A 15,113-nucleotide genomic window follows, 5' to 3' on the forward strand; every position below is an offset into this window, starting at 1 on the left:
TCCGTTTCCCCCCAGCCCACCCTCTCTCTCTCCGTTTCCCCCAGCCCAGCCCACCCTCTCTCTCTCCCATCCAGTCCACCCTCTCTCTTCTCCTATACCAGATCCCCCCCCCCACCATCCACCCTCTCTGTCTCTCCCCTGCTCCCTATCCCAGTTCCCCCACCCTGAGTCCACCCGCGCTCTCTCTCTCTCTCTCCCCCAGTTTCCCCCCCAGTCCACCCTCTCTCTCTCCCCTGCTCCCTATCCCAGTTTCCCCCCCCCCAGTCCACCCTCTCTCTCTCTCCCCTGCTCCCTATCCCAGTTTCCCCCCCCCAGTCCACCCTCTCTCTCTCCCCCCTGCTCCCTATCCCAGTTTCCCCCCCCCAGTCCACCCTCTCTCTCTCCCCCCTGCTCCCTATCCAAGTTCCCCCCCCAGTCCACCCTCTCTCTCTCTCCCCTGCTCCCTATCCCAGTTTCCCCCCCCCACCCCGAGCCCACCCTCCCTCTCCGTTTCCCCCCAGCCCACCCTCTCTTTCTCCCTATCGCAGTTGCTCCCAGCCCATCCCCTCTCTCTCTCTCCCATGCTCCCTATCCCAGTTTCCGCTCCCCCCCAGTCCACCCTCTCTCTCCCTCCCTCTCTGTCTGTCCCAACCCTTGTCCCTCCCGCCCCATGAGTACTTTCAATTTTTCGGCATAAACGTAGTTTACTCACGTTCTCCCACCAGCAGAATCCTCACATCTTCCCTCATGTTGGCAGTTTCTGACGCTGACCAATAACTCTTTCAGTTTACCGTCGGTTAGTCGGTGTAACCGGAGAATGATCGATTAGGAACGATCCCAGCTGCCGTTGCCCCGGCGCGGTCTGACCGGCCGACTTCGACAAAGTCCGGAGAACCGCCGCTGCCGGCTCGGTAACCTCCGGAAAGACTCGGGAATCTCCGGAGAGTGGCTGGATTCAGATACACCTCAGGCAGTGTAATATTGGGAAAATGGGGAGCCAACGTTTAAAATCTTTACCCCCCCCCCATCCCATCCCATCCCATCCCATCCAACTCCGTCACTAACTCAGTTTAACTGCTGCTGAAACGATCATTACAGATTCCATCTGATCCCACACTCCAGTCTCGCAGTCTGTACTCTACAAATTTGAGTTACCCAAAACTCTGCTGCTCAAGTCCTAATTCACATCACATCCAGTTCATCCATCACTTGTATAGGTGACTTCCATTGAGTCCTTACTTTTACAGTTCTCTCATATTTTTAAGTTCTTCCAGTCTTCTCTCTCCTATAGTTGTAATCTCGTCACATGTCTGGATTAGAGTGGTGCTGGAAAAGCACTTCATATGGAGTTCAATAATCGGAGAACCTGAACACCTTCTTCCATGTCCTTCATCCACATCTACAAACCAGGCACTGTCATGACATGGGCTGCTTTCAGCATATCCAACTCATTTTCACTTATTTATAGTCCATATTATCAGCTTTCTTCCTGGCAGACTATCATCCATTACTTTGTCTGCCTATCTCTGCACACCATCTCCACCTATCTACTCACTCTTCCCTACTCCCAAAACCCCTGTCTTAAGTATATATAATATACCACCTTTTCCTAGCTATAATCAATCCTGGAGGATCACTGGGCTCAACGTTAAGTGTGATTTGTCTCCACATATGCTATCAGACCGGAGTTTCTCCAGCAATTTCTATTTTTGTATCAGCTCAACTGGCCAGGCCAATGTTTACCCTCTAAATCAGGTCCCTTCACCCTTTAATATTTTTTCATAGTCATGTGATTACATAGCTTGCTTCTTAATTGTGTTCATGAATTCAGTCAACAACGCCACATGGTAGCAAGTTTCATATTACCACTCTCTGGTTGAAAATATCGTCCCCCAAATTCTCTAGCATCCCAAAATCTTCTGCCTCATTTATCTACTTGTGAAATGTGTTTTAGGTTTTTTTCTCATTAAAAATAGGCCAATTAAAGTAGAATTTGTTGGTTAGATGTATTATACAGTAAAATAGTACTCTTTACAGCAACATAAATTTATATAGCACCTTTAATATCATAAAATCCCTCAGGTTGCTTTACAGAAGCATTATAAAGCAATATATGACACCAAGTCATGCAAAGAGATAAAGGCTTGATTGAAGAGGGATATTTTAAGATATGCCTTAAAAGAAAAAAAAATTAGATGCAGGAAGTGTATTACAGAGCTCAGCACCTACATAACTGAACTGAAATCAAAGTCAAGGATTTTCAAAATGCCAGAATTATAGGAGCAAAGGTATCTTGGAGGAGACTACAGACAGCAAGGGATTTGAAAACAAGAATGAGAATTTTAAAATCAAGACGAACTTGACCAAGAGGCAGAGGGATTTAGCCACCACAGAAACAAGTGGAGACAACAAGTGGTTTTTGGAAATCCTCAAGTTTACAGAGTAGGATGTAGATGCCTAGCTGGGAGTGCATTAGAATGCTTAAGTCTAGAGCAATGCAGGCATGAACAAGGATTTCAGCAAGGTAAACTGAAGTTGGGATGAAATTCTATATTATTACAGGGCAGGAATGGCATGATGAAATTGGACTCTTAAGTGACACTAAGATTGGATACAGATTGTCCTAATTTCAGACTGTTGCCAGAGAAAGGGATAAGGTTATTAGGGAATGATGTTTGGAGTGGGAACCAAAAATAATGGCTTCAGACTTCCTAATATTCAAAGAAAATTTCTCATTCAGTTCTGAATGTTAGATATGCAGTTTGACAGTTTAACAATAGTATAGGAGTCTAGAGAGGTTGTAGGAAGGTGGAACTGAGAAACATCAATGAATGTATCAAACTAGTGTGGTGCTTTTGGATGGTGTCATGACAGGCAGCACATAGATGAAAAATAAGAGGAAGCCAGGGATTGATCATTAGAGATACCACAGGCAACAGAACACAAGAAGGAAGATAAGCATCTGCAAGTGATTTTCTTGGTACTATAAGAGAGATAAGAATAGAACCAGGTGAGAGTAGTCCAAAAGACTGTAATAAATAGGAACTGGAATAGACCATTTGGCCCTTTGAACCTGTTCTACCCTTCAATAGGATCATGGCTGATCTGACATTCCTGGAGATGGTGTAGTGATATTGTCACTGGACCAGTAATCCAAAACGTCCAGGCCAATCATCTCAAGGATATGGGTTCAAATAATGAAATCAATCACTATGGCAGATGGTGGAATTTAAATTCAATTAATAAATCTGGAAATGACAGCAAGTTGCATTCATGGTGACTATGAAACAATCAATTTTTGTTTCAAAGAAAAAATCCATCTGGTTCATTTATGTCATTCAGGGATAGAAATCTGCTGTCCTTACCTGGTCTGGTCTACAGAGGACTCTTGACCTACAGCAATGAATTTAACTCTTAATGCCTTCTCAAATAGCTTTGCAAGCTAATCTGTTTAGGGCAATTAGAGTTAGGCAACAAATGCTGGTCTTGCCAGCAATGGTCCCTTCCCATCAAAGAAAAAAAACCAAAAAAGATTGTACACCAGGATGATTCTGCAACAGGGAACAATGTTAGCAGAGAGCAGCAGGACTTGATAGTGTGACTATCTGGCAACAGATGGTTCAACCAATTGTTTAACATAAACTGATCTATAAACAAACAGAGCCATATTCTTTACAATACGAAGTCACAGCATGATTCACAAGGCAGCTTACAAATGCAATTCATTTGATCATAATGATTTTAATCAACCAGATGCTACATTTCCACTTGGGGTCCAAGTTCAAAGCATTTGCAGTTAATGATAGATTTTTCTGCTTTGTGACTATTTTTGTATATATCTCAATTTTACATAAATAAATTGACTCAAATTAAATGAAAACCAAATTCTAAACTTAACCATTGGATTTCAGCTTCCTTTTGACTAAATGGTTCGATGACTTGTAGTCTAGCTTCAAGTAATTAAAATGTTAAATAAGGGATTTCGAGCTTCCTTTTAGCATTTGAAATGATCTGGGTTAAAGTCTCTGTTAACCCAATAACCTATTGAACGTACGATTCAAACACGTTGTTGCACTGTAATCTGAGCTTCCCACGTAGTGATCCATTAAGCTCATTGTATATTGCAAAATTCATTGGGAAACAAAAAAAAAACAAACACAGTTCATTCCATTTAACTAAGTTAAACTTGAACGCAGTCAAGTTCAACTGAATATGTTGATATATATTTTTAATACAAAAGTTAATGTTAATCTTGTATCACAGGGTTGGCAAATAAATAGCTGAAATATTTAGTTTTGTAGTATCAAATCTTTCAGCAATATTGAATTTTAAAAAAAAGTCTATATCCTTTTCCCCTGCCTCTTTCCACGTTGCTCCCCTTTTCCAGCATTCTGTTCCGGTGATAACATTCAGAGCGAACTTGATTCATAGGTGGATTTGCATGCGATCCGTGGATCAGGATTCATTCAAGCGCAGCAAAGTTCCAGTAGTTGTTGGGACGCTGGTTTTTAAAAAAAAGCAGAATATGTAATAAATACAACTCCTACAACCCTCACATTCCAATTGTAACATGAAGTTGAAATTTCTTGTTTTCAACCTGTCAGTTTGAAATAAAAAAGGTGAAAATAAAAGAATATTTTTTAAAAATCTTAAAATTTAGAAAAGACGCAGAAACAGTGAATAGCTTTTTCAGAGATTCCACAATAGTGCAAATTGAACAATGGTCACTTTGTGCTCTAAAGTTTATTGGAACCCAAATGACAAAAGAAATAAATGTTGAAACCACTTTTGACAGACCTGAAAGGTATTTAATTCTTTATAGCCTTTTGTTTTCCTAAATAAGGATGCTTTCTGCTTAGGTCACATCATTTATGTCAGCACCCTTCCCCTGGAACCATAACCATGGGGAGCTGACAGCCATTTCCTCCCAGCAGCTATTCACAACTCTATTCAGGAGCTGCTTTGTTTTCTCTTGCTGTTCAAAGAGAATTTTGCTTGAGTTTCTTGCATTCTCTCCATCAGTTACCAATTAACCATGTTCCTAGTTCGACAGCAATTTGCAGAATGGAGAAGCAAAAAAAAACAAAGATCGTGGCAGAACTCCAATCACATCCTTGTCTAGTATTGTCATGCTAAATTATCAGCCATCATAGGATAGCGATCAGAGAAAGTGTATCGAATTGATTGCTAAAGTAGGCAAAATGAAGGGCTAAGCAGCACACTGCTGCTCCCAATCTTAACTTGGTTAATTTAATTTAATTGCTACCAACCTAAATGTTGATATTGCTAAATCGAGAACATCAACTGAACTCAGACAGGAGTTGAAACAAAGGTAGCCTTGTCCATACATTGCACATGCTCTTCATATCATTAAAATTTGACAACAAATTCCAAGTACGTACATAATTCCTGAAAGAAACAAAAGCGCTACTTCACCATTTCACCAACTCTGCTCCAATGATGTCATGGACATGATACTGGATCCCTAATTTCACCATGGATGTGCCTTTACGTGTTTCTAAGTCAGACTGCAAAACCTCATTGTATTTAGATTTCCGTATCATGCGAAGAACAGCTTTGCGACCTGTAATGTGTAACCAATGCAAGCATTTATCTTTTAACAGGTGATTGTTAAATGTCAAAATGCAACTCAGACTAATGCAAGAGAAAAAAACACTGGTACAAGACTGGAAAGTATTCAGGCAAAACTGAATTCTACCAATCTGTAGTGAAATACCATACCAAAGCATCATTTCACACTGTCAATGTACGGTCACAGTATTAGAGTGAGGTTTGAAATATCTGTAGCATTTTCCTGAAACACCTTTCTTAAAATAAAGTTGACCCAAAACACTTTTCAGGATCTCACGACAACCAAAGTATTTTAAAAACTGCCAGTTGCTGCTTTGTAAATAAACCAATTTGCACAAGGTAAGGGCCCAATAACAGGAAGCATAATACTGTGTCCATGATATGGTTTGATGGCTAACTATCAGTCAGGACAACTCTACTGCTTTTGACTGAATAGTGCCATGAAATCTTTTATATTCCTCAAATCAGTCATGTAGCACAGTCCAACCAGTCCATGCTGAACATAATCCCAAACTTAACTAGTCCCCACTGACTCTGCTTGGCCCATACCCCTCCGAACATTTCTAACTCACATCCTTATCTAAATGTCTGTTAAACATTGTAACCCACATCCACCACTTCCTCTGGACATTCATTCCAAACATTAACCACTCTGTACAAAATAAAAATTCTCCTCTCATGTTAAAAATATGTGCTGCAGACTTGAACTCCCCCACCCTAGCGAAAAGACATTTGGCATTCATTTTACCTATACCAGTCATGATTTTATAAACATCTATAAAAGGTCACCTCTCAAACTCCTACACTCCAGTGAATGATGTCCCAGCCTAACCAGCCACTCCCCATAACTTAAACCCTCCATTCCCAGCAACATCCTGATAAATCTCTTCTGAACCCTCTCCTGCTTGATAATATTCTTCCTTTAAAAGGATGACCAGAACCGGACACATTACTCCAGAAGAGGTCTCACCAATGTCCTGTACAACCTCAACATAATGTCCCAACTGTCATACTCAAAAAGATCTGAGCAGAGAAGGCAAGTATGCTAAACGCATTCTTAACCACCCCCATCCATATGTGACTCAAACTTCAAAGAGTCATGTCCCTGAAAACCTAGGTTTCTTTGTTCTACAACAATACCCAAGGCCCTACTTTAGTTGTATAAGGTCTGCCTTTATTTGTTTTACCAAAACATAATATTTCACATTTATCCATATTAAAGTCCATCTGCCACTCTTCACTTCTTTGATCCAATTGATCAAGATCCTTTTGTAATCTTAGATAACCTTCTTCACTGTCAACAGTACGATCAATCTTGCTATCGTCCACAACATACTAACAATGTCTTCTATATTCTCAGCTAAAATCATTTATATAATGACAAACAAAAGTAGACCCACCACTAATCCCTGTGGAACACAGCTGGTCACAAGCATCCAGTCCAAAAAAAAACCCCTCCAACACCACCCTCTGTCTCCTGCCATTAAGCCAATTTTGCATCCAATTGGAAAGCTCACCATGAATCCCAGAGGATCTAACTTTACCAATTAGTCTACCATGCAGAATTTTGTCAAAGGCATTACTCAAGTCCAAGTAATGAATGTCTACTGCCCTGCCTTCAATCTTCTTGATAATTTCCTCAGACATGATTTCCCTTGCAAAAAACCATGCTGACTTTCCCAAATCATTCTTTGCCTCTCTAAATGCACATTAATCCTATCTTTCAGGATCACTTCCAACAACTTACTGAAGTCAGACTCAGGTCTTCAGTTCCCAGGCTTCTCCTTACATCCCTTCTTAAAACAGGGGCACAAAGTTTGCCACTGTCCAGTCATCTGGCACCTCACAGTTATAGATGATACAGAAATATTTCTAAGGGGCCCCACAATTAACCTCCCATGAAGTCCTGAGATATACTAGATCAGGTCTGAGATTTAACCATGTTTTCATTTTGTAAGATGTTCAGCATGTCCTCTTCTGTAATCTGAACTGTTTTAAAAAGATCAATATTTATTTCCGTGCGTTCTCTAACCTCCGTTTCTTTCTCTACAGTAAATATTAATGCAAAATATTCATTTAATATCTCTCCAATCCCTGGGGTTCAACACAAAGATGACTTATTAAATCCCTACTGTCTCTCACCCTTAATATAGTTGTAGCATCTCTTTGGATTATCCTTAACTTATTTACCAAGGCTTTCTCATATCCTCCCTTTGTTTTCCTGATCTCCCTCTGAAGAATGCCCCTGCACTCTTTATACTGTTCAAGAGATTTGTTTGAACCCAGTTATCTTCATCTAATATATGATTCTCTTTCATTCTTGACTAGAATCTCTATCTTTATTCATCCATTGTTCTCTCATCCTACCAGTCTTACCTTTCACACTAAACAGGAACATAATAACTTTAAATTCTCATTATGACACTTCTGAAAGCCTCCCACTTATTAGATGTCCCTTTACGAGTGATGAACAGACTACCTCAATTTTTCAAAGTTCTTGTCTTATACCATTAAAATTTGCCTTACTCCAAATCAAAACTTTAATTTTATGAAAGTCCTGTCTTTTTCCATAACTATTTTAAATCAAATAGAATTGCAATCACTAGCCCCAAAGTGTTCTCCTACGATTGATTCAGTCACTTGCCCAGTCTTGTTACCAAACTAAAGGTCAAGTTTTGCTCCTTCCCTAGTCAGAACATTTACATTTTGATAAAGAAAAGTTTAACAATTTCTTCACCATCCAAACCTTTAACATTATAGTTGTCCCAGTCAATGTTTGGAAAATTAAAATCACCTACTATTACAATCTTATCACTCTTGTATCGGATATCTCTCTACATTTTTGTTCCTCAATTTTCCTGAGTATCAGGTAGGTCAGTAGTACAATCCCATCAAAGTTATCATTCCTTTTTTATTTTTAATTTCAACCCATATATATTTTCACAGGACAATTTTTCAGAAATATCTTTTCTAGTTACAGGAGTAATCAAAACCACCACTCATCCCCGCCCCCACTTTTGCCTTTCTTTCTATTGTTATTAAAGCAACTAAAACCAGGATCACTGAGCTGCCAAACCAGTCCATCCCTTGGCAAAATTTCTGTAAATGCTACGATGTGCCAATCCGGTGTTCCCAAAAATGCCCTGAGTTGATCAGCTTTACCTGCAACATCTCTTGCATTGAAACAAATGCAGTTTAATTCTTCAGAGTTTTTACTTCGTTCTCGGACTTGCTCTTGTCTGTCTTTTCTAATGTACTTGTTCTCATCAGATTCAAAATCATCTTCATCTAACTATTTACTCTGGTACTTAGGATCCCTCCAGCCCCTTATGTCATTCCTACTAAACACTAGTTACACATCTCATCTGAAACATATAATCACATTCCCTCAGAACTGAAATGAAGAGTCTAGATGATCGGCCCAAGTCCTTAGGTTCTGAGCCAAAACTAAACATTGAGCCAAGGTTGATAACTTCACTTTTAGTCATTAAAACATTGAACTATATCTCGGAGCGAAACAGAAAACAACCTTCAGTTTTCTGATTAAATTCAAAAGTTGCTTATGCCAATCAGCAACGGTCATGTTTCTACTGCATGGAACTTACCATTTACAAAATATTTCACAAATCGGCCAGCACCTGGAATGGCAAGCCACCAACTTCCAACATCTCGTACTGTAAGAACTCCTGCATTCACCAGTTGCCTGTTAACAAAGTTTTTAAAGAAGTACTTTTAAAATGAAACTAATCTCCAGATGATCCAATCTTTAGCAACAGCCCATGTAGAGATTATAGCTATTCCATGGACATATGTGAATCTGAAGTTGATTTTATAAGGTCTATAGTTTCCGTACAACTTGAATGGACGTTAGAGGCACTAATGAGAAAGGGCCTCTTTGCCAGAGCTAAAATGGACATTAAAAAACACATGATATATTTGAAGAGGACTAAGGAGTTCTTCCAAACGTTCTGGTCAATATGTTAACCTCAGTAAACACTAACAATGGAACATTCTTCCAGATTGCTGCCTCAAGTGCCAAATGGCTGCTCACTCTGTCTATATAATAAAATCACTTCATTTCCAAGTAATGAAAAACAAGAGAGCTCAGAGTCACAATGAAGTACTACCACAAATATATTATGATGCAACATATAATTGACAATTTAACTACATTTGACCTTAACCTTTTCACTTAAATGAAAAGAAGGGAAACCAAACAAACTTATGTAATGAACTTGAGCATGCCTTTCACATGGACCCTGATTCTACACAGTGATTCAAATCCTGTCACACTTTTTTTTTTGGAAAGTTCTTAATCAGCATTTTCTAAACACTGCTAATATACAAAGGTTAATTAGCATCTAAATTTGCTTCTTCAAATTATACAGAAAAGTGTCTCAATCAAAAACTGAAAAACATTCATCTTTCTACTTCTGGATTTAGAAAATCACTGATTTTCTATCAGCAAGCAAACATCTCAACATTTAATAAAAATAAAGAATAAACCTAGCAATACTCAGCAGGTCCAGCAGCAACTCGCTGGAGAAAGGTACAGGTCTTATTTCATGTCAGTGACCTCTCTTCAAGACTTTGAAATAAACCTTTTTGAAAGGTTTTCTTTTAAATGTATTTAAGTGGTAATCCAAGTCATCAAAATATGTCTATAGTGTGCTAATTAATTCACAGAACAAGTTTGAGATGCTCAATGTCTTACTGCTTTCCTGCAAGATGATGCACTTCTTTCATGTGTTATTTCTTATTATCATCATCATCATCATCATGAGTACTTACGTAATTTCTTGGTCATGAAATGAAAACTCCTTCAGCATTTTATCTTTGTTGAAACCAAGATCTGTACACGAGTTCACCACAGTTTCCAGAAACCTTTGCACTGTTGAAGCAGTATCTTTCATTGCTGTCGCAGCCAAAACCTTACTTTTGTAATCCTCAGTAAATACAATGCCAAACACATCTGTGTCAAATCCAAATTGGAAAATCCGAACATGCCCCAGATCTTTCAGCTCATTCTGATCAATATATAGGAATGAAGACAATGAGATTATTAATTGTCAATTTAGATAAATGTGAATACCCCAAGATTATTAACATTTAGTGAGTAAGGGATTATAATTAGTTACAGTGTCAGCCTTGTTTCAGTGGAAAGCATACTTGCCTCAGAGTCAGCAGATTGTGGGTTCACATCCCTGTCAAGTGATTTGAGCACATAATCCAGGATGGTGCAGTCATGAGGAAATACTGAAGAAAATTTACCTGAGATCATAGCTCTGTTTCTGTCTATAGATACTGTCTGACTGCTAAGAAAGATTTTCTACTTTTACTGAACATGGAATTCAAATGGATATGAAGCAACTTATCAACCACGATGGGGTCAGTTCACTCAGTCGACCAGATGGCTCGACTGCGTTACAGAATGACACAGAATGGAGGCTTGCCTTCTTGCCACGTGCCATGCTTGGTATGGAGTGGTACCCTTCAAGCATCATAATTATCTGTCTCTCCAACAGAGGAAGATGCTAATAGTCCCTCATCGAGTACAGCTAAATTACATTATTGATCAATATACATGCATTTCAAGCTCAATCTCTCGGTTACTTCCAGACAAACTTCAACAACACATCTGTAGTAATTTCATACAAGGATGGGACTTACCAGCTGACGATCAACTGTAGTTTTGTCTTTAACAATGCTGTAAAGTTGGTGTTTTAAAACAATAGGTGGAAGAGAATCATCAAATAACTTACGAGGAAACAATGATGTTAAAAAAATCAGTGCAGACTTGGTATCATTTGGCATTCCTATTAAAAAAGATGAAGAAAAGTTTTGTTTTGAATTGGATAGCCTTTACAAACAGCAATCAAAATAATTATACAATTGCAGTAATCTAAATTAAAATTTATTTGTATGTGCTTTATGTATAGAGCAGGCAGACAATATGAGCACTTTCTTTCAATTACAATAATAAAATCTGGATTTAAGAAACTTGACATCTAACAGTAATATCTAGTGAGAATTAAGCTAGTTATTACCATAATTTGGATTGATTTATTTTCCCCAAGTAGCTTACATTTTGTTTGAATTCTTATAATTAGTGCAAGACTGACAAAAGCTGTCTTAGTGGGAATTAAACCTCTAACCTCGAGCTTATTGGTCCAGCATAACCAGTCAGCTACTATACCCAATTTAAATCAAGTATTTAGCATGGCCAATTCTGCAAGCTGAGAGAATAGGATGTCCCAACAGGAGGGATTGATTAGAATGGACCATTTTCTCAGGAGTTCAGAAGAGATCTCATTGAAACATAAAATATGTTCAAAGTGGACACAGGAATGTTGTAAACCCTGGCTGCAGAATCCAGAACTAAGAGTCAAAGTCTCAGAATACAAGGTTGGCCATTTAGGACTGAGCTGACGAGAGACCTTTGCACTCAATGTAGTGAATATTTGAAATTCTTCATTTGAATTTGGAATTCAAATTAAATTATATGTTTCTGGCCATTAAGGAAATCATGGGAAGAGGGCAGGAAACTGCCATAAGTTATACACGACAGCAGAACAGGCTGAAGACACAAAATGGTCTACACTCCTGTTCCTGTTTCTTATGTTCTTCTGTGCAGCAACTGAGAAGTTTAAAAGTAGTGGAGGTCAAATCATGAAACAGATTACCTCCATCAGTATGGAGGCTAGTGCTGGTGTAGAGGTTACAATTGCTGGTGCTTGAATGTCTATAGAAAACGCAAAATAAAATACAAGTGGAGGGTGTAAGTGGGGTTTAAGGCTCCAACTGGCTGCAGAGATCAGGCAGGACAAAGTCTGAAAGAGATCTATATGCAGAAGCAACATTTCTGAAATCATTGCACTGGGAGATGGAGGATGGTGGCAACAAATGAAGTAAAAGAATGTCTTTTTCAGTTGTATTATTTGGTACCTTCAAAATCTTTGGCTTCATTCTTAACTAATAATTTAAATTCTTCTGCTAATCCAACTTTTTGCTTCTTAACCTTTCGGAAAATGTCTGGTATCGAGTTTCTCTTCCGATTCATTACTACAAGCAGAAAGTGGAAACGTTTAACAATTAAAACATTATGGTTGACATTTTACAGTACAATAATTTCAGTTTCAAAATGAAGCAACTTGCAACACTAACTATCGATAAATATCATATGCTAATTTACTCATCCAACACAACCAGTTAGCTACTATACTCAACTTATACAAAGGCTTTAGTATAGATTCACAATAAAATTAGCTCCCCACACAGCAAACTTGTAGAAGCTGAGACACCTGTGGGGAGGGGTCTGCCCCATCAGGAAGGATCAATTAGAATAGTCCATTTCCTCTGAATTTCAAAAGTGATCTTAGTGAAGGATAAAATATATTGAGGGGGCTTGACAGAGTGGATACAGTTAAACCAGCTTGAAAAGAACTTGAGCCATTCCCCAACAAAAGACATGTATTTGTATAGCTTCTTTCATGACCTCAAGATATTTGAAGGTGCTTTACAAAAAAAGGAAATACTTTTGAACTCTCGATGATAATGACGGAACAGTCAATTTCCACACTTCAATACCCCACAAACAGCAATGTGGAATTTTTTAGCACTGTTGGAGGAGGAATAAGTAAGGGTTAAGATACCAAGAGAACTTCCTTTCTTGCTTTCAGACTAAGTATCAGAGAATTGTTTACATTTACCTGAGGGCAGATATGATCTTGCTTACAGTCATAGACCACAGAAAAAGACCCTTTAGCCCAAGTCATCCATGTCAAGCATATTTGCTAAACAAAGCTAGTCCCATTTTCCTGCATTTGGCCCATTTCACTCTCAACCTTTCCTCAACACATAGCCGTCCAAATGTCTTTTAAGTGCTGTATTTGTACTCATCTGTACCACTTCCTCTTGATGCTTGTAATACACACACACACCACCTTCTGTGTGTAGAATTTACCTTTAGCTTCTTTTTAAATCTTTCCCCTCCCACCTTAGACACATGCACTCTAGTTTTGGACTCCCCAACCCTGAGGAAAAGACTTTGGCTATTCACCTTATCATGATTTTATATTCACTCATGATTTTATAAACGTCTACAAAGTCACCCCTCAGCCTCTGATGCTCCAGGAAGAAAAGGCCCAGCCTATCCAACCTCTCTTTATAACTCAAACCCTCCAGTCTCAGTAACATCATTGTTAATCATTTTGAACCCTTTCTAGTTTAATAACATCTTTCCTATAGCAGGGCAACCAGAATTGTACACAGCACTCCAAGTGTGGCCTTAGCAATGTCTTGTACAGCCATAACAGGACAGCCCAACTCCTGTACTCAAATGTTCTGACCAATGAAGGCAAGCATGTCAAACATGCTCTTCTCCACCCAGTCTACCTGTGACACCACCTTCAAGGCACTCTGTACCTGCACCCCTAGATCGCTCTGTTCAACAACACCCTCCAGGATCCCATCTGTTTAACTGTGCAAATCCTGCCCTGGTTTGTCTTACCAAAATGCAACACCTCACAGTAATCTAAATTAAACTCCATCCGCCATTCTTCAACCCACTGGCGCAGTTTAATATTCTCATCCAAAAGGCAGGATATCTAACAGTGTTGCACACCCTCAGTACTGCACTGAAAGTATTAACCTGGATGATATGCTCCAAACGTTTGAAGCAGGACTTGAACTGACAACCTTCTGATTCAGAGGCTGCAATAAAAACCTTAAAAATTGCAATCTCTAATTGGACCAGGGCAGAATCATACAAGTTATGAAATCAGCATCATATTAACATTAATAACAAATTATATACTTTGAATCAGTAACATGTTTGCAAATTTAACAAGAGCTAGCCATCAAAACATTTGAAAATTGTCCTGTCAAAAGCTGTCTATCTCCATTACAACCCCATCCAATATCCCTATCTTAAATGAATCAACAGCAAGTGTGTTTGACAGTGTTATGAATAGACAGGCAGGAGGATGGAAGAACACAGCAGGCCAGGCAGCATCAGGAGGTGCAGAAGTCGACGTTTCGGGTGTAACCCTCAGCAGCACTGCTCATCAATAACCTGCTCAGTTTGGGTTCCACCAAGGCCCTATTCGTGACGTCAAAAATAGCTAAAAATTATAGAAGGGAGGGGAGACAACGACCAAACTTAAGCCAGTATTTGACTGAGTATCCGAGATCACGACAAGATTAGAAATCAAGAATGAGAGCTTTGAATCTCCTCATAATCTAGAGTAACCACAGGAGAGTGTCGAGGGGGGTGAGAGTTATTGTGGATCAAGACAGAGGCTACAATATACTGTATTCCCTCCAGTTGAAATATGATTGGGGGAGATCAGTCAGAAGTAGGATGAAATAATCAAGTGTGGAAACCATATCCCAACAACAAAACGGTGAGCTATAATCACCTCTTCCCTCATGAGGAGCTGCTGCAAGTTCTCAGCCCTGCACCAACAGCTTCTTACGCCATCACTTCGCGACACACAAACAGCGGCGCACATCTGACGTTTTTTTACCCGCGTCTTTAATTG

At 39.2% G+C, this 15,113-nt stretch overlaps 2 protein-coding genes across 2 annotated transcripts in view; both read right to left on the reverse strand.

The window, feature by feature from the left end:
* The window catches only part of rhot2 (ras homolog family member T2), a 40,351-nt gene extending 39,469 nt beyond the window's left edge, over positions 1-882 (reverse strand). The window contains exon 1 of the mRNA XM_072559744.1: positions 692-882. Within this exon, the coding sequence (XP_072415845.1) occupies positions 692-728 (37 nt within the window). The 5' untranslated portion in view covers positions 729-882. The remainder of the gene's footprint in view (positions 1-691) is intronic.
* Positions 883-2,021: 1,139 nt separating this feature from the next.
* LOC140464546 (inactive serine/threonine-protein kinase 19-like) lies at positions 2,022-15,105 on the reverse strand. The gene is given in 8 exon segments (XM_072559757.1): positions 2,022-4,480; positions 5,416-5,563; positions 9,177-9,274; positions 10,363-10,598; positions 11,242-11,387; positions 12,517-12,633; positions 14,991-15,021; positions 15,024-15,105. Coding segments are annotated over 8 exon segments (882 nt in total). The 5' UTR covers positions 15,084-15,105; the 3' UTR covers positions 2,022-4,434.
* Positions 15,106-15,113: the final 8 nt, after the last annotated feature.

The sequence above is a fragment of the Chiloscyllium punctatum genome, chromosome 40 (assembly GCF_047496795.1).
Source record: "Chiloscyllium punctatum isolate Juve2018m chromosome 40, sChiPun1.3, whole genome shotgun sequence".
Lineage (NCBI taxonomy): Eukaryota > Metazoa > Chordata > Chondrichthyes > Orectolobiformes > Hemiscylliidae > Chiloscyllium > Chiloscyllium punctatum.